This window comes from Dipodomys merriami, unplaced genomic scaffold, assembly GCF_024711535.1.
Source record: "Dipodomys merriami isolate MVZ:Mamm:240054 unplaced genomic scaffold, mDipMer1.0.p SCAF_3, whole genome shotgun sequence".
NCBI lineage: Eukaryota > Metazoa > Chordata > Mammalia > Rodentia > Heteromyidae > Dipodomys > Dipodomys merriami.
Genome location: NW_027204492.1, coordinates 1,741,872 through 1,760,000, shown reverse-complemented (window position 1 = coordinate 1,760,000; position 18,129 = coordinate 1,741,872). Strand labels below are relative to the sequence as shown.

General features: G+C 53.0%; 3 protein-coding genes across 5 annotated transcripts in view; 1 reads left to right on the top strand and 2 right to left on the bottom strand.

Moving 5' to 3' along the window:
• The window catches only part of Pnck (pregnancy up-regulated nonubiquitous CaM kinase), a 14,151-nt gene extending 12,430 nt beyond the window's left edge, over window positions 1-1,721 (bottom strand). The window contains exon 1 of the mRNA XM_070039520.1: window positions 1,699-1,721. The gene's annotated coding sequence lies outside the window, so the exon portion shown is untranslated. The remainder of the gene's footprint in view (window positions 1-1,698) is intronic.
• A 624-nt stretch (window positions 1,722-2,345) lies between these two features.
• Slc6a8 (solute carrier family 6 member 8) lies at window positions 2,346-10,999 on the top strand. Its single transcript, XM_070039514.1, has 13 exons — window positions 2,346-2,698; window positions 4,156-4,287; window positions 4,980-5,229; window positions 5,622-5,754; window positions 6,894-7,028; window positions 7,127-7,230; window positions 7,329-7,453; window positions 8,179-8,291; window positions 8,402-8,539; window positions 8,623-8,725; window positions 8,820-8,920; window positions 9,002-9,172; window positions 9,480-10,999. The coding sequence occupies exons 1-13, from the start codon at window positions 2,437-2,439 to the stop codon at window positions 9,618-9,620; spliced, it is 1,908 nt and encodes a 635-aa protein (XP_069895615.1). The 5' UTR covers window positions 2,346-2,436; the 3' UTR covers window positions 9,621-10,999.
• Window positions 11,000-15,128: 4,129 nt separating this feature from the next.
• Window positions 15,129-18,129, bottom strand: part of Bcap31 (B cell receptor associated protein 31) — a 35,207-nt gene continuing 32,206 nt past the window's right edge. For all 3 annotated transcript variants that reach the window (XM_070039524.1, XM_070039522.1, XM_070039523.1), the window contains exons 6-8: window positions 17,964-18,087; window positions 16,586-16,686; window positions 15,129-15,532 (exon numbers count right to left, since the gene is read on the bottom strand). In XM_070039524.1, the coding sequence (XP_069895625.1) occupies window positions 15,494-15,532; window positions 16,586-16,686; window positions 17,964-18,087 (264 nt within the window). In that variant the 3' untranslated portion in view covers window positions 15,129-15,493. The remainder of the gene's footprint in view (window positions 15,533-16,585; window positions 16,687-17,963; window positions 18,088-18,129) is intronic.

Genomic DNA, 18,129 nt, shown 5'->3' with positions numbered 1-18,129 from the left:
GACACCGCTCCATCCCTCCACTGTGGCAAGGCCTGTGCATCTACTTCATGGAATCCTCTCTTTTCTTTTTTTTTGGGTCTGGTCATGGGGCCTGAACTCTGGGCCTGGGCACTGTCCCTCAGCTCTTCAGCTCAAGGTTAGCGCTCTACCACTTGAGCCACAGCGCCACTTCCGGCTTTTTCTTTTTGCTTATGTGGTGCTGAGGAATTGAACCTAGGGCCTCGAGCATGCAAGGCAAGTGCTCTACCACTGAGCCACCTTCCCAGCCCGAATCCTCTGTTTTCTGTTCTGCAAAATGCCCTCTGCTCTGTCCTTGTTCTTTGGGTGGTGGCAGCTCTACCAGGCCAGGGAAAGGGTCACTCCCTTGAGGCCTTTTTTTCTCCTGATGGTTTCAGTCCAGGCTGGGCCCCAAAGTTACAGTCCTGTAACTGAGCCATCTCAAGCCCCTGGCCCAGGTGTAAGCACAGGTGACATTGTGAGTCTCCCACATGGGTCCTGGAAGCTTCTCCTGCTGGCCAGGGTAGAGACTGCCCCTCCCTAAACCTAGCAGGCTCAATCTGGCTCCGGCTGGAACTGCTTTTCTTCCTAAAGCTGCCCTGATGGCTTCAGGCTTAGCCGAACAGGATGAGCCATCTGGGGACTGCCTGTCTATGATCAGATCGGGGAGGCCTGAATTGAGCTGGGCACATCTTTCCTTCCAGCCCGGACTCTTCCCTTCCTTCCCCACGGCACAACTGGCTAGTGTCGGGGCTGGAAAATAAGCAACGCACCACCCTGCTGGCAGGGGGCACGCAGAGGCAGCCAGGTGATCCTCTTGCTGCCAGACCTAGTGATTCCTGAAGAGGCGGGTGGGGGGAGCTGGGGTCTTCCAGTGGAGGCTTTTGGGGAAGGGTCTGTGCACCTGGTAGGCACCAGGGGGCAGCCTTACCCTATTCCTGCCCCAATCTGTGCAGGTCATATGCTCTGCCCACCCCCAGATCAACGACAGGGTGGGGGTGCTCATCACAGAGCTGTCTTCTGTACGTTGCTGACACTGTGTACCCCTTGTTCCCCAGCCTAAGATCTCCCTTTGCACACTTCCAAGACCCACAGAAACCTGTCACCAATAGGGCACATGCTCTGACCTCCAGCCTCCAAGATTGTACCCTTGGGGAGCACTGACCCCTGGGGGGGGGAGTGATAGGGCAGTGCCTCAGGGCAAAGGGCTACAGAACACGGAGAAGTAAATGTCCCTCCTTTCCGGTCCGCTGAAGGCCCAGCCATTCTGTACGCCAGCCAGATGCACACCGCACCCCGCAAGCCCCCCCTACCCCGCGGTGCTTCTCAGTTGGGTACCAAACACTCGCTCGGCCTCCAACTGGGAGGCAGAGAAGGGCTAGAAAGAAAAGCGGGCCTAGGGAAAGCAGGGGTCAGTGGGAGAGGAGACCCGGGGAGAAGGAGGGAGGGCCCGGGATGGCTATCCGAGGGGACACTGGGCCTGGTCAGGTGAGGCAGGAGTGAGGGATGCTTGGATTCCCTGGGGAGGAGGTGCGGGCCGGCGCTGCAGGTAGCAGCCATCGCGCCTGTCTCCCGAGCCGCGTCTCCTCGGTAGGCAGGAGGAGGCCGGGAGGAGGTAGGCGGAGTGACGGGGAAGGCGGGAGAGAGGGATGGGGGGGGGGAGGCGGGCGGGTCGTGGGGGTGGGGCGACAGTGACATCACCTCAGAGTCGGTTCTTAAGCAGCTGCCGATCGCGCCGGAGTCGAGAGAGACCGTGAGAGTGCAGCGGCGAATCGCAGAGCCCGCCGCGGCCGGGAGAGCGGCTGGAGCCGCCGCCGCCGACAGGGAGGGGGTAAGGCGCGTCCGGGCCGCCGAAGCTGCGGCCGCCGTCAGATCCGCGAGCCCCAGAAGCCGCGGACGTGCGGGGCAGCCGCCGTGGGGGCTGAGCCGGGCCGGGCCGGGCCAGGGGGGAGGGGGGCGCGGGCCTCAGGCCGCTGCTCCAGCCGCCGCTTGCAGATAAGTGGGCGTCCGATGCCACCCGCGCCCCGCTAGGGTGAGCCTCGCGCCCGGCGAGCCGCCGCCGCCGCCGCCGCCGCCGCCGCCGCTGCCGCTGCCGCAGCCGCCGCCCGAGGCGCGGGCAGGAGACTCGGGAGCCGCCGCCGCCGCCCGGCCGGGCCCCGCCGCCGCCCGCGCGTCCCCGGGTCCCCGACACACATGAGATTCTTCAGGCTCACTTTCAAGTGCTTCGTGGACTGCTTCTGACTGCGCCGCTCCCGTCGTCCCGCACCCCGCCCGCCCGCCCGCCCGCCGCCCCGTCCCTCGGCCCGGCCGCCCTCGAGGCCCCCGGGCGGGCCCGCGCCTTCGGGGCCCACCCCTCCGGGTCTTGCCGGAGTCCCCTGCCCGCCTGTCCCCCTCAAGGCGCCGCGACCCCCCGGCCTGGCCGTACGGCCCGCCGGGGCCATGGCGAAGAAGAGCGCCGAGAACGGCATCTACAGCGTGTCGGGAGATGAGAAGAAGGGTCCCCTCATCGCATCCGGGCCCGATGGGGCCCCGGCCAAGGGCGATGGCCCTGCCGGCCCGGGGATGCCAGTCGGCCATATCGCCGTGCCACCGCGCGAGACCTGGACACGCCAGATGGACTTCATCATGTCTTGCGTGGGCTTCGCTGTGGGCCTGGGCAACGTGTGGCGCTTCCCCTACCTGTGCTATAAGAACGGCGGAGGTGAGTGAAGCCCGTCCCTCCTCCCCCAGCCTGCCGCGGCCCACCGGAATGGAGGGGCGAAGTCCACGGGGTGGAGAGGTCCCCCAGGGAGCCTGGGGGCCGAGGTACCTCCTCGCTGTGGCCTGGCACTCGACGATCCAGCGCCGGCCTCCACCCCCTTCACCAGTCATGTGCCTGGCGGAGGGAGGGGGGAGGGAGGCACTCAGAAAGCCTCCTGCGTAAACTGAGGGGCTGCCCGCTAGACTCCTCAATTCCAAGGCAGGGGTGCTTGGCCACTGGGGTAAAATGGGAAGGCTGTCCCGCCCTCACTGCCCCTGACCCTGGGAGTACAAGGGGGAGGCTCCAAGAGGTGAGGAGTCCTGGCTGCCCCCACGGGTCAGGCACACAAGTGACACATTGTGCAGGCCCCCCACGTGTGCACACAGGAACGAACACACACACACAATGGGCCACTCTGTCCCTCCCCTATGCCCTCCCTTCCCCTCCCTTCTCCTCCCTTCTCTCTTCGCTTCCCTTCTTCCCTTTCCCTCCCCTCTGGCCTGAGCCTGGAACACTGGGTGCTTGAGCCAGGTTTGGGAAGCCTGCGGCCTGGCCTGCCTGGCGCCTCCACTGGACATGCTGCATGCACACCCCATGCCCGCCTGCCCAGCTGCCGAAGCCCAGCTTAGCAACAGCAATGGGCACCAGTGTGTCCTGTGACTGCAAAGCAACACTGGTTGCTGAGAAGCTGAAGCAGCTTAGGTGATGGGTGGGAAACGGAGTCTGAGAAGCTAGGCTTTTACCCAAGGTCACACAAGAAGGATACGGGGGCGGGAGCAGGGCAAGCTGCAGTCAATTTAGCTATTGAGTAGTGGAGACAGCTGGGCCTGAGGCAAGGGTAGAGGCCCTATAGAACAGCGTGGGGGGGGGGGAAGAAAGGGGCTGGACAGGTGCCAGTCAGGACCTCATTGCTCTTCTGACAAGCCCCTAGGCCTCAGCACCCAGCCTTGGCACCCTCGCCCATGTCCCTTCCAGTATTGTACTGCCTGGCAGACACAACTGTGGCACAAGGGATGTATGCATGAGTCCGTGTATCCTCCATGCCTATTAAATGTCCATAAGGATTGAACTTCTGGAAGGGTCCTTGTGACCAGGGGAACAGGGTTCTAATGGCCAAGGTACTGTTATGGCTGTCTCACAACAGAGCCAGAGCTGTCTCCCAAGACGTTTCACCTTGAGCTTCTGAGTCAGTGGCCGCCTCAACACTGATTCACCTAGTGGGAAGTCAACAGAACCAGGGTGGAGGACAGAACCGGGGCTCTGCCTGGACCGCCTAGGCCTTCTGGAGCCTTTGCTGGCTAGTTAGCTGAGCGGTTTGGGCCAAGTACCCTGGTAGCACAAGAGAGCTTCCCTGGGCAAGTAGATAAGAAACTGCACTGCACTGCTCTCCCCTGAGCCTACTCTGCTTCCTGTCCCAGGTGTGTTCCTTATTCCCTATGTTCTGATCGCCCTGGTTGGAGGAATTCCCATTTTCTTCCTGGAAATCTCACTGGGCCAGTTCATGAAGGCTGGCAGCATCAACGTCTGGAACATCTGTCCCCTATTCAAAGGTGAGTGGCCCTGAGCCAGTTCCCACCCTCACCCTCTTCCCCGTTTCCAATGCTGAGTGAGGGCTAGGGAACAGAGCTCTCAATATTTTCCACTTGAGAAATCTGAATACCAGGCCTGGGGCCAGGCAGTTCCTCCCCCATCCCTTAGTGAAGAACTAGCCAGAAGGACATGTAGATCACAGTGAACTTGGAAGTAGAGACTAGAGCAGGGGATTGACCCTCCTCACAAGGGCAAGGATGGACCAAGTGCAGCCATGATAATAAGCACACACTTGGCTTGCTCGAGGTCCTACCTGTCCTTGAAGCTAGGCTCAAGAGAGGTGGTGACTTGATGGGGTTACCCACTGAGGGATGACCATCTCTCACACCTCAGATTACTAGAAAGCTTTTCCAGCTGCCACTTAGGGTGGGGTAGGTGGAAGCTTGCCTTCTGTCTGGGACTTCTGTGATGGCAGAATCAACAGGACATAGTGACCAGATAACAGGGCAGGCTGTGAGGTGGCCCAGTATTGGACACCTACACAAGGGAACTGGAGAAACTTGGTGAAGGCTTTGGTGGTAGGATGAGGGAAGGGGGCAAGCTATTAATGCCTCTGCGGGGACCAGTGCCAGCCCTCAAAGTGTGTGTTGGGGGGAAGGATAATGGGGATGGTGGGGAGGTCTGGAAAGGAAACTGCTGGTTTGTCCCCCAGGCCTGGGCTATGCCTCCATGGTGATCGTCTTCTACTGCAACACCTACTACATCATGGTGCTGGCCTGGGGTTTCTATTACCTGGTAAAGTCCTTCACCACCACTTTGCCCTGGGCCACATGTGGCCATACCTGGAACACTCCTGACTGTGTGGAGATCTTTCGCCATGAAGACTGTGCCAATGCCACCCTGGCCAACCTCACATGTGACCAGCTTGCTGACCGCCGGTCCCCTGTCATCGAGTTCTGGGAGTGAGTCAGATGCCTCTGGGCCATGCCTATCCCATTCCAACCCTCTAGTTCCTCATACATGGCCCAGCTCTGGAAATACTCGGCCTATGTTCCCATTGCTTTGGAAATACCCAGCCCAGACCCAGAAGCTGAGTAGGTCTTGTCTCATCAGCCACATTCGTTACTATCATACTGTCATGGCTGCCTGGTCAGGGAGCCATGTGTGAATGTGTGGCCTAGGGCCAAGCTGACAGTTCCATTTCCACTGGCAGGGGCTCTCAGACTCATGGTAGAGCCTGGGTCAAGGCTTCAGGGAAGGAGGAGCCACCAATTGCTGGAGCACTTTCCAGCTGCTGGGCCCTTCTGCTGGCACAACCCTCAGGTGCCCTCTCTCTCCCCTCTACCTCTGCTAGGAACAAAGTCTTGCGGCTCTCTGCAGGGCTGGAAGTGCCAGGGGCCCTCAATTGGGAAGTGACCCTGTGCCTGCTTGCCTGCTGGGTGCTGGTATACTTCTGCGTGTGGAAAGGGGTCAAGTCAACAGGAAAGGTAAAGTAGGAAGCGGTACGGGTGGCATTATTGGGAAGGTATATGTCTTCAGTGATCACTGGCAACAGGAGGTGAGTGGGCCTGGGCTGGAGTCCTTAAATCTTGGTCCATTTTTCCAAGTATATTAGGGGTAAATCCTTCCTACCAAATTCAGGAATCTGCAGCTTTTTTGTCCTGAGGAACAGAAACCAAGGCAGTAGCTGTCGCTGCCCTGTGTCCATCAGTTTCATCCTTTTACTTTCTCATGCTCCTATTCCTATCACTGCCTTAGTCTGCTTGGTGGTCTGGCTGGTCCTAGTCTGTGGAGAGGGGGTCTCCCCTGCTTCTCTGACCCTGAGGCCCCCAGAAAAGTCATTCTCTACATATCCCTTAGGAGTTCCTTGTCTAGTTATGAAGACAGATGTATGAATAGTCACATAATGAGATTGTTTGAGCTGTGACACCTTGCCAGTTCCCTGGAGGACTGTGGTGTGTTACATTTCATTCCCAGCAAGGCCCCTAGAGCTTGGGATGTTGGGCAAAGAGGCATCCCTATCCATCCTTTTCTTGCCACTGACTGCCCCAGTTACAATCCCCAACTGCTAAAACTGCCAACTCTCTCACAAGGATGATCTGGAGTTTGGGGCCACAGGGCTCTATACCACAGTGCCACAGGCTGTCCTTGCCCTTTTACCTCAATCTTCACGAGTCCCACGTCTTCCCTTCCCCACAAAAGGCAACTTAAAAGCCTCCCCAGTGCTGCCACTCAGCTCAGCAGGTTTGCACCCTTCCCATGGATGTTCTTCCCTACAAAATAGAGGGAACATTATACATACTTAGAGGCCCTTGCCCAGAGAGCCATGGCCCTCCCTGTCTCCTCTCTTCCCTCTGCTGTTGACAAGTGCTTGCACTGGGACTGCCTGGACCCCAGCCTCACCCTTAGCTTCCCCTGGGGAGACCTCTGGGTCCAGGGAAGGAAGTAGAATGGGGGTTATGGGTGGCCTTCCCTCCTGAGCTCTAAGCAAGTAGTATGGGAAGACTGTGACTTAGGCTTACTTAGGCCATCCGTTTCTCAGCAGGGCTGGGAGTGGGAGGCCAGACAGGCTGGGGGACTTAGGGGGAGTGAGCCCCCGAGCCCCTCTGAATAGCTTCTTCCCCAGATCGTGTACTTCACTGCTACATTCCCCTATGTGGTCCTCGTCGTGCTGTTGGTGCGAGGAGTGCTATTGCCTGGAGCCTTGGATGGCATCATCTACTATCTCAAGCCTGACTGGTCAAAGCTGGGGTCCCCTCAGGTGAGGGAGAGGTTATGCAGCAGCATGGGGTGGGAGATTTGGAACTGTCAGGCTGGGTTCCTCATGCCCCATCTCTCCTGGCCTATTCATTCCTCCAGGTATGGATAGATGCTGGGACCCAGATTTTCTTTTCTTATGCCATTGGCCTGGGGGCCCTCACAGCCCTGGGAAGCTACAACCGCTTCAACAATAACTGCTACAAGTAGGCATCACCAACCTCTGCCCTGCCTGCCCTTCTCTGCCCCCTACCTGGGAGCAGTAGGCAGCCTAAACAGCCCAATCTGTCCTCTCTACTTCTAGGGATGCCATCATCCTGGCACTCATCAACAGTGGTACCAGTTTCTTTGCTGGCTTCGTGGTCTTTTCCATCCTGGGCTTCATGGCCACAGAGCAGGGCGTGCACATCTCCAAGGTGGCAGAATCAGGTAAAGCCATTCAGCTTCAGCCCATTTCCTGATTTAATACACATCCAGACACCCATGCAAACAAATTCTAAAATGTGATAGACAATTTCAATCTAAATGGTTAGATTGTTCTGAGCCACTGTGTAGCACAGCTATTATCTTTTTTTTTTTTTTTTTTTTGTCGGTCGCGGGGCCTGAACCCTGGGCCTGGGCACTGTCCCTCAGCTCTTCAGCTGTAGACTAGCGCTCTACCACTTGAGCCTCAGCCCCACTTCCAGCTTTTTCTGCTTATGTGGTGCTGAGGAATCGAACCCAGGGTCTCATGCATGCAAGCACTCTACCACTGAGTCACCTCCCAGCCCCAGCTATTATCTCTTGAGCTCCAAGGGTTCGAGGGCAATGTCTTTCCTTGAATGTTGGGTTCAGAAAATGAGGGTCTTCTCTAGCCTCTACTGTATCACCTCAAATGGTGACCTGTAACTGCAATAGCCGCTGGAGCCCAGGAACAGGAGTTTAAGCCAGGCACCCAGCTTGATTGGGGGTGGGACCCTTGCTGAGGATAAGCATATTGGCATTTTCCAGACCTATCATGTCAGATACCTAAATGGGCCCAGTCATGCCTAGACACATGGATATGGTAGGGTGCTTTGTCTGCTCTGGTACCTGCAAGGGGAGGGGAGATAACCATCTTGGGCAGGCTCAGATATGCATAGGTTGTGGGTCTCACTCTGTACCTTCACCCTTAGGGCCCGGCCTGGCCTTCATCGCCTACCCCAGAGCTGTCACACTAATGCCTGTGGCCCCGCTCTGGGCTGCCCTGTTTTTCTTCATGCTGCTGCTGCTTGGTCTGGATAGCCAGGTTTGCAGGGGGCTCTAGGGCAGGGGTGGTATTGGTGACCAGGGCCTGACAAACTGGGAAAGGTATTGGGATGGGGTTAAGAGGCTAAGCCTCAGCTGCCCTGGCCACAGTTTGTAGGTGTGGAGGGCTTCATCACTGGGATTTTGGACCTCCTCCCGGCCTCCTACTACTTCCGTTTCCAAAGGGAGATCTCTGTGGCTCTCTGTTGCGTCCTTTGCTTTGTCATCGATCTCTCCATGGTGACAGATGTGAGTGGGAGCAAGTGGGGGGGACTGCCAAGGGGTCTGGGGCTAGTTGCTGTCATCTTTCCTGATCTGCTCCTTTCCCCCAGGGCGGGATGTATGTCTTCCAGCTGTTTGACTACTACTCAGCCAGTGGTACCACCCTGCTCTGGCAAGCCTTTTGGGAATGTGTGGTAGTGGCCTGGGTTTATGGTAAGTCTAGATAGGACTGGGCTGGCAGGGAGGTCATGGGGAAAGATGAGTGGGGCAAGTGATCTCCAATTCTGGCCCCACTACCTTACTACAGGAGCCGACCGCTTCATGGATGACATTGCATGTATGATTGGGTACCGACCTTGCCCCTGGATGAAATGGTGCTGGTCCTTCTTCACCCCGCTGGTTTGCATGGTAAGGGCTGGGGAAGGCTGGGTAGGAGAGTTGGTGTGGAGGGAGGCCCTGGTGACAGCAGATGTTTCTATGTAACTGTAGGGGATCTTCATCTTCAATGTTGTATATTACAAGCCACTGGTCTACAATAATACCTATGTATACCCATGGTGGGGTGAGGCCATAGGCTGGGCCTTCGCACTCTCCTCGATGCTGTGTGTGCCCCTTCATCTGCTGGGATGCCTCCTTAGGGCCAAGGGAACTATAGCAGAGGTAAGGCTCTCACCCATCCCTACTTCCACAGGAAAAGTTGGCCAGCTCCACCTGGGGGTGGATGGAAGAAAGCTGACCCTCTATGCCCTTGGGTGGTAACAGAAAGCAGGGCCCATCTCACTTCCCTCACTCCATGCAGAAAGCCCACTCAATCAACCCTGCTTTCTTTGTAGCAAGTAGAACTTGAACACCTGCGGGGGTGGGGTGGGTGGGGAGGTTGCCCTGACTAAAGCTAGTGGGACCTGGAAAGAGGTAGAAGAAAGTGACCCTTAGATGAGGGGAGTAAACATGTCATCCTCTCCTACAGCGTTGGCAGCACCTGACCCAGCCTATCTGGGGCCTCCACCACTTGGAGTACAGAGCTCAGGATGCAGATGTCAGGGGCCTGACCACCCTGACCCCAGTGTCCGAGAGCAGCAAGGTTGTTGTGGTGGAGAGTGTCATGTGACATACACCCCCAGCTCACATCACCAGCTCATCCTCTGGTAGCCATAGCAGCCCCTGCTTTATTTAGCCCCTACCCCACCCTTCTAGGGGCTTGCCTTTCCTTGAGTTTTGGGGTCTGCCTGGGGGGGAGGGGAGAAAAGCACTATGAGTGCTAAAATAACTTTTTTCCATTTTTAATAAAACGCCAAAAATATCACAACCCACCAAAAATAGATGCCTCTCCTCCCCTCCCCCCAGCCCCTAGCCAAGCTAGTCCACACAAGGCTCCCAGGCTCTACCTCCCACCTTTCCCCTACTGCCTAGGACCCACCTCCTTACCATTAGCCCACTCTGCCTACCTCCCAGGCTCTGCTCTGTAGTATGCCCTCACCCCAAAAGCAGCAGTGGCAGCTTGGGGAATAGAGGGGGGGGTGAGGGGTGAAGCAGGATGGAAGAGGCAAGGGAGAAGCAGCAGAACCAAGGCTTTCAAATGTTTCAGCTGGACTAGACCCCCTCTCCCTATCCCTATTCTAGCTCAGAGAGCCAGCCAGCAAGGGAACCTTCTGGTCCCTGCGCCAACAGCCACCAATATCAATTGTGTGAGTGTGTGAGCGTATATGCGTATGTGACATAGATCTTTCTCTTAGCGAAGGTGAATACCAGATGTAAATGGTGCCTCTGAGCCAAGGAGGCTTGTATTTTGCACATTTTATAAAAACTTGAGGAGTGAGATTTCTGCTTGTATATTTCTAAACAGAAAAGAGCCCGAACCATCCCTTCATTACCTTCTCCCTTCCTTGCAGCCCCTCCCCTTCTTTGCCCCTAGCCAAGGAGTGTGAATTTATAGATCTAATTTTCATAGGCAAAACAAAGCTTCAAGCTTCAGGCTGTTGAGTGAGAGTATGTTGTATGGATGTGTGTGGATGTACTCTCCAGCCCCAAAATGGGGTGGGAAAGTGCTTGGTGGGAGCCATAGGGGGTGTCCTCACATTGCCCCTTTGCACTTAAGTCTGCAGGGTGGGGATGCTGTCATTCAGTTCCAGGAATCTGGGACTGTTCACCTGGCATGCTCAGGCTAGCCCATACCCTGCTCCCTGGGCTGGGCCTGACTGCAGGGATCATCCATGGGCACAACCCAGGAAAGGGATCCCAGGCTCCTGCCTCCAAGCTTAAAGGCTGATGTACTTTTCCTATCTCCAGTCTTCCGTGTAGCAGCTTTAACCCACATCTGTGTCCTATCAAGCCCAAACAGCTGAGTGGCCCCTAGAAAGGATCTCTCCCTAAGGGGATAGACTTATACCTAATGGGTGGGGCCAGGTGAGGGATGGGCCTATGGAGGACGTTCTTACTGTGCTAAAAAGCCACTGCAAACATAGCAATAAAAACACATCATTTTCCAAAGTTGGCCTTGTCTCTGCCTCTCCTGGGGGGGGGGGGGAGGGAGGCAGGCCCGCAGCGGCACAGGTTGAGCATGCAAGAGGCATGGGGACTTTCAACCAGCTCCACCTGCCTACATTAAGGCCCCAGTCTAGGCTGGGTGCTTGTGACTTTACCTCTATATGACTACTCAGAAGGCTGAGATCTGATTGTGATTCAAAACCAGCCTGGGGCTGGGAAGTCCATGAGACTCCTATTTCCAATTAACCAGCAAAAAGCCAGAAATAGATCTGGCTCAAGTGGTAAAGTGTCAGCCTTGAGCTCAAAGACAGTATCTAGGCCCCGAGTTCAAACCCCACCCAAGACAAAAAAGCCCCATTCTAAGAGACTTTAGCAGGGAAGGAAGCCCTAGTCCCCTGAAGCAGACAGATTTAGGTGGCAATAAGCTTGCTTACAGAGCAAATGCAGCAAGAAGGGTGGGTATAGTTATGAGTACTAGAATTTGCACAGGTACTGGGTGGGGCTTGAGCTCAGCTTGGACACTGTCCCTTTGCTTTTCTGGCTCAAAGCTGGCGATCACAGCTTGGAGATCAGTTTCTTGGCTGGGTTGGCTTTGAACTGTGATCCTCAGATCTATCTCCCAAGTAAGATTATAGAAAGGTTGCCAGAAGACAAGATCTGAAGGTGAAGGGCTGGGTCCAACAGGGACTGTAGGACTGATACCGGTTTGAGAGTTGTTTAGGCAAATGCCAGAGAGGTGTTGCCAGGTCCTGCAGGGTATAACTGTGAGTTGGCTTTGGGCATGTCATCTGGGAAATGTCATCCAAGTGGAGATTTTTAGTTGGCATGTGGACATGGGAGTCTGCAGTTCCATCAAGTCTAGCCTAGAGCTAAAAAAAACCCTGGAGGTTCTTACTACATATACAGATGAGTCTAAATGGGCTGAGGGAAGGTATGAATGGGTGTATCAATAAATGAGGCCCAAGCATTAGATGGCCCACAAGGCTCAGAGAGGAAGTGGCCAGTCAAGGATAGTGATGCTGTGGCATGTTTATTGGTATGGCAAGATCTCAGAACCCTGAACAAGTTTAAGTGGAGGGGCACAAAAGCCTGACTTGAGTGGGATTAAAAAGGAATAAAAGGAACTTAAGGTCTATAAGCAGATGAATGGAAGAACAAAAGAAAGGATGTCTGTACAATGGAATATTAGCCCTAAAAATGAAGGAATTCGGGGCTGGGAAGGTGGCTCAGTGGTAGAGTGCTTGCCTTGAATGCATTAGGCCCTAGGTTCCATTCCTCAGCACCACATAAGCAGAAAAAGCTGGAAGTGGGGCTGAGGCTCAAGTGGTAGAGTGCTAGGCTACAGCTGAAGAGCTGAGGGACAGCGCCCTTGCCCAGAGTTCAGGCCCCACAACTGACCAAAAAAAAAAGAAAAAAAAAAAGGAAAAGAAAATGGAGGAATTGACTTGTTCCATGAGTGATCCTTGACATGATGAGGCTAAGTGAAACAATGCAATCATAAAAGGACAAATATTTTTACTGAAATGAACTCCAAAAAATGGAAACAAGCTTTTTTTGTTGTTTTGTCATTTGTTCATCTGTCTTTTGGAAAGTAAAGGGGGCACTTTCTAGAAATGATTGGAGAAAGGGTGAATATATGCAGCAGTAGTATTCCCTAGACACTATGTTGAAAATGAACTATACAACTTGCGGGTAGGGACAGGAGGGGAAAACTGGGAGCAAGGGAAGGAGCGACACTGTCCAAAAAGAAATGAATTCTTTATCTGCCTTATGTAATTGTAACCTCTCCATACATCACCTTTATAGAAATAAAAAATGTATGGAAAAACGTGAACAAACACTACATGATCCCACATATAAGCCTCTAGAATAGTTGAATCCAGAGACAGAAGGGTAGATACCATGAGCTGAGGGGAATGAGGACTTATTAATGTTTAATAGGAACAGAATTCCAGTGTGGGAAGATGAGTTCTGCAAATGGGTTAGGGGTGATGGTTGCACAATAATGTGCTCAACTCAATGTCACTGACTATACCTTTGAAAATGATGGGCGATGGTGGGTCATGCCTGTAACCTTAACTACACAAGAGGCTGAGATCAGAGTATTGTGGTTCAAAGCCAACCAGGGCAGGAAAGTCTGTGACTCTTATCTCCGACCAGAAGTGGAGCAGTGGTCAAGTGGTAGAGCACTAAACTTGAATGAAAAAGCTCAGGACAGCAGAGCCTGAGTTCAAGCCCAAGACTGGCCAAAAAAAAATGGTGAAAATGATATTTTGTTGTATGTTACAATGAAAAAGAAAAAAAATAGTGATCAGTCAGTCCAGACAGATCTGTAGATGCAGCAGGTCACACCTTGGGCAGGAGTTATGACCAGGCAGCCCTAGTTCTGTTGTGTAGCATTCTCCAATTTTTCTTTGTGTTTCTCCTTCCACAGAACCCTGACCCTTTTAACTTCAATGCCACTTCCAGAACACTTGCCTGCTAATAAGTCTCTTCAGCTTTTCTTAGCTGCAAAGGCTCTTAGTAAGTGTCCACTAGACTCTTCCCACTGTGCACAAACCCCCTATACCAAGCTGCACCCAAACAACTGCCCTCCAGAAAGAGCTGGCAGCCCCAGTGTTAACCATTAGAGCCTATCCCTTCTCCTTTGGGATTACACCTAGCCCTGAAGAGCTCTCAGTTATATCTTTTGCCTGAGATGAGAGCTCTGGTCCATTCTTCTACACATCAGGCCAAAAGCCCTCCAAGCTACCTGCCACATTGCTATCAAAGATACATAAAACAGTGACAGCACAAAAAGACAACCTCATGGGGGTTTATCGTCTGAACTAGATACTAGCAGATAGGGCTATTTACTCGGGAATCTGCCTGCTTGCTAACAGTTAGGACAGGAAATCAACAAAAGAAGTGGTCTTAGTCCTTAAGGTACATAAAGTATAATGAGGACAATGGGAAAGCAAACAAAGAAAATAGGACTATCCCTATCATTCTCCCCATTAAATGGGGATGCCCTGGAAAGTAGGCCAGAGATGGGCTTTGCAAAGGTTGGAGTGGAATGGCAGGAGTGGCTGTCTGGACTTTAGCCTGTTGAAACACAGATGGGTGAACTCAGGGAGGCCCTGAGTTTCCTTCCTGGAAAAGTGGACTAGCTCTAACCCTTGGCATAGCAATCAGAAGGCGTCACCAAAATGTTCCACCCCCATGGGCACCACTTCTCAGACTGCTAGGAAAGGTGTGGACTTTTTAAAAGGCAGCCATACTCTTGAGTGCTAGGAAAGGTGATAGGATGCTTGAAAAAGCAGCTTCTGGCCTGGACCCAGATACAACAGGCTGGTGTGGACTATTAGCTACCTGGCCAGTATTAATATTCAGGAGTCACCCCAATTCCGAAACACACACCTTTGGTCTGTTCCCCCATCCCTCCACCCAGAATTCTCACATATAGGTGTAGCAGAGAACCTGCAGGGGGCAGGGGAAGAGGACAAGCACCTCAGCAAAGACAGAGCCCTTGTGCTGTGTTGGAGAGAAGCTCAGCTGCAGGCTGACCATGCATGACTGACTAGAGGAAGCCACCAGGGGAACTGTCAATAAGCCAGTTCCAGTAAAAGACCACACTCTATGTCTTCAGGGCTGGAGGCAGTAGAAGGGCCCTGACCCTTCTGCAGCATGTCTCCACTGCTTCACTCTGCCCTGGGCCAGCTCTAGGTCAGTGCCAAGGACATGTCTCCTCTCCCAGTCAGCATTAGTCAGAGGTTATGCTGCAAAACCTTCAGGAGGGGGTAGGGCAGGGAGTGACTGGTGGCGCTCTGCCACATTATATCTGTCCCGAATGTGATGAACAGGAACCTAGAGAAGGCAGGCATGTCTGCCACCAGGAAGTCCTATTGGTTTATCAAGCTTCTGGGACAGTTGCCAATCCCCAGGAAGACTGACAGGCCAGATACTCCCCAAGAGGTATAAAGTGGGGCCTGTCCCAGCCTTTGAAGGCAAGTGTGACCCTCGTCTCCAGAGCTGGAACCAAACTCAAGGAAAAAAGGGTTGCCACACAGAGCCCTGGCTGCACCTTTCTGGAAGTTCTGGAGTTTTGAAAAAAGAAGAATCCTCCCTGTAGCCTCAGTTGTACACAAGTATCTTGTATGCATTATAACTTTTATTGCCTGCAGAAGAAACAAGTCAGCCTGCTTCACAGGCCTCCTGCAGGACAAGAGAACATGTCAACATTGTAAAACAAAAGATGCTCTGACACTGGCCAGGTCACAAGTGCCATACTCAAAGGAGTGGAAGTGGCCCAGTCAGGCAGAACAATGGCAAATTAGTGACAACCAGGTCCCCCTGTGCTATGCTGGTAGAGTGGAAAAGAGCCAAGATGATGAGCTAACAAGCTAAGGAAAGGGATGGGAGGGAGTGAACTGAAAAATCAAGGGAAAGAATTGGCCTCCAGGACAGCAAGCACAGGCCAAGTGGAAGCTGGTTGCAGGCAGGGAAGGAGGCAGTCCCTCACTCCTCCTTCTTGTCTGTAGGACCATCAACCGAGGCCTGGAAAGGGACAAAGCAGTTAAGTTGGCAGGGCCTACCTCCTTTAACTTCTAGCCCTCTTGCCCAGAGGCCCAGTTGAGTTCCCTTCTCTAAATGACAGATATTCAAGTGTGCAAGGCACCCCACCCAAAGCACCCAAAAGCTTGCTCGAGTGTGAATATTGATCCTTCCTATGTTAGGAAAGGCTCTGAACTTAACACTTGCTAGGTCAGAATTGCTAGGATCTCAGTGTGGGCTAAGCTCTGGGGGTAAAAGGGAACAGCTAGAATCCTTTACCATAGTCAGAGTAGAAACAAGACTTCCTCCCCAACACATGGTTGGCCAGCTTTCAAGTGCCAACTCAGGCCCTTTTCAACTTTGTATACCTTGCACAGCTCCCCTCAAAACTCAGCTCCTTCACACTAATGGTGCAGGAACCCCTATGGGACTAGGCCCTTTTTCCTAGTTCACTCTGGTGTCCAAACAAGCTATCAAACACCGATGAGAGCTGTGGAACTTAGGGGTACTTAACTAGCTCTCCCCCTCCTCAACTTCTAGAATATCTGAGCTTCTAGCTAGCCTACAGTTGTAAGACTAGCCTAAGAACGCACACCAGGCCTTGGGCAGCAGGTAAGGGCAGCAATTAATATGTTACTTAACGGGTGCCCTTTGAGGCTTTCTCCTCATCTTCCTCAGGCTTTGCCCACATCACCCCCCAGCCCCACAGGAGAGGTGGCAAGTAGTGAATCCCAAGGGTTCACCCAAGTATATTCCTAACTAGGTATCATACTTCACGGCTGAATATAGCCTGGAAAGAGGAATTCCTCAAAGATAAGACCCAGTGCACACATAGTCACCTGCTGAGGGCTACCTTGGCTATCTAGTGCTATGCCACATACTACCTGACAAGAGAAAAAGATTCTGGCTACTAGATAGGCTTTAGCCCTAGACTTAGCAGTGAAGGAGGCTTGCTACAACCCAGAACTCTTACAAGACCCAAAGAGGTGAAGCAGGTTCCCTACATATAGAAATACTGCTCTAACCCACACCTACACAAGAAGGGAAGAAGCTGACCTGAAGCGTGGCGTGCATTTCCAGCAGGCGATCATACTCCTTGATGAGGCCCTCAGACTGCTTCTTCATGGCCAGAACTTCATTCTCAGCTTTCTCTAGCTCTGGAAATGATATAAATGATAAAGACAGGAGACTGAGACTAGTAGGAAAAAAAAACCCTGCTGGCTTAAAAACATGAGAAACTGCCCTGAATCTGTCTCAAATGAGGTTGCACAGGCAATATCTAGTGTTTCTAAATAAAGTGCATCTGCCTTTACAGACCTCCAGAGCAGGGATACAATGAAGAGATGACCAAACAGCTATATGAAGGAAAAACAAAACAAAAACTTAAGATCCCTTTGGTGTTGTTAAATGAAGGAAACCCTACTGGTAACCTTTAGGGAGGCAGAGAGCAAAATCTCAGTCTCAAAGCAATACCCACAATGATAGCAATACCTTGCAGATTTTCAGAGTAGCAACAGCTAAAGCCTACAGTTCTAAATGGGCTTATGTCTAGGGATGGGGAAAGAAAGGTAGATTAGTTCACAGCTTAGAAAAACCTACATAAGGGGCTGGGAAGGTGGCTCAGTGGTAGAGCGCTTGCCTTGCATGCATGAGGCCCTGGGTTCGATTCCTCAGCACCACATAAGCAAAAAGAAAAAAGCTGGAAGTGGCGCTGTGGCTCAAGTGGTAGAGCGCTAGCCTTGAGCTGAAGAGCTGAGGGACAGCGCCCAGGCCCAGAGTTCAGGCCCCATGACCGGACCCAAAAAAAAACAAAACAAAAACGAAAAACCTTCATAAATTCATGTCCATTCCCACTCCTTTTGCTCTCAGCTCCAAGGCAACAAGGCTAACCCTGTCTGCCTCTCAACAGGAACATCCCTGGGTAAGCAATGCTAAAGCATGTGAAATGATTGCCAGGGCTTCTCCAAGGCCTATTCAACTGCTGCATCTCACTTAGCTATGTGCTAAATTCAGCCACATTTAGGTGTGGAAGAATAGGGTTCTGTGTATTTTCACTCAACTCTTGAGCTTGCACATAAAGGATGTGCTATTAATACTTTGGTACATGCCTGGCACCAGAGGTTCACACCTACAATCCTAGCTACTCAGGAGGATCTGAGGATTGAGGTTCAAAGTCAGCCTGGGCAGGAAAGTCTGTGAGATTCTTATCTCCAATTAACCACCAGAAAACCGGAAGTGGAACTATGGCTCAAGTGGTAGAGTGCTTGCCTTAACTGAAGAGCTTAGGGACAGCACCCAGGCCCAGAGTTCAAGTCCCCTGACAAACAAACAAACAAAAAATATATATACACACTTCGGTACAAGAGGAGCAGTAGTGGGAATGGAGGCTCTAAACCCGGGGATGGAAGGGGCAACACAAGAGGGCAATCCTCACTTTGTTTGGTGCTGTCCAATTCATCCTTTAGCCTCTTCACATCAGCCTTCAGGTTCTTGTTCTCTTCCTCCAATTTTGCCTCAACATCCCCAACATCCAACTTGCCTCCATCTACAGTAATTCCCTGGAAAAAGTGTCAAAGGGCAGGTTACTCAGTAAGAAGGGA

Coding starts and splice junctions, on each gene's coding strand:
- Slc6a8 (XM_070039514.1), top strand. CDS start 2,437: ATGGCGAAGAAGAGCGCCGAGAACGGCATCTACAGCGTGTCGGGAGAT. Junction 7,454..8,178: donor CTCCAAGGTGGCAGAATCAG/GTAAAGCCATTC, acceptor CTTCACCCTTAG/GGCCCGGCCTGGCCTTCATC. Junction 8,921..9,001: donor TCACCCCGCTGGTTTGCATG/GTAAGGGCTGGG, acceptor ATGTAACTGTAG/GGGATCTTCATCTTCAATGT.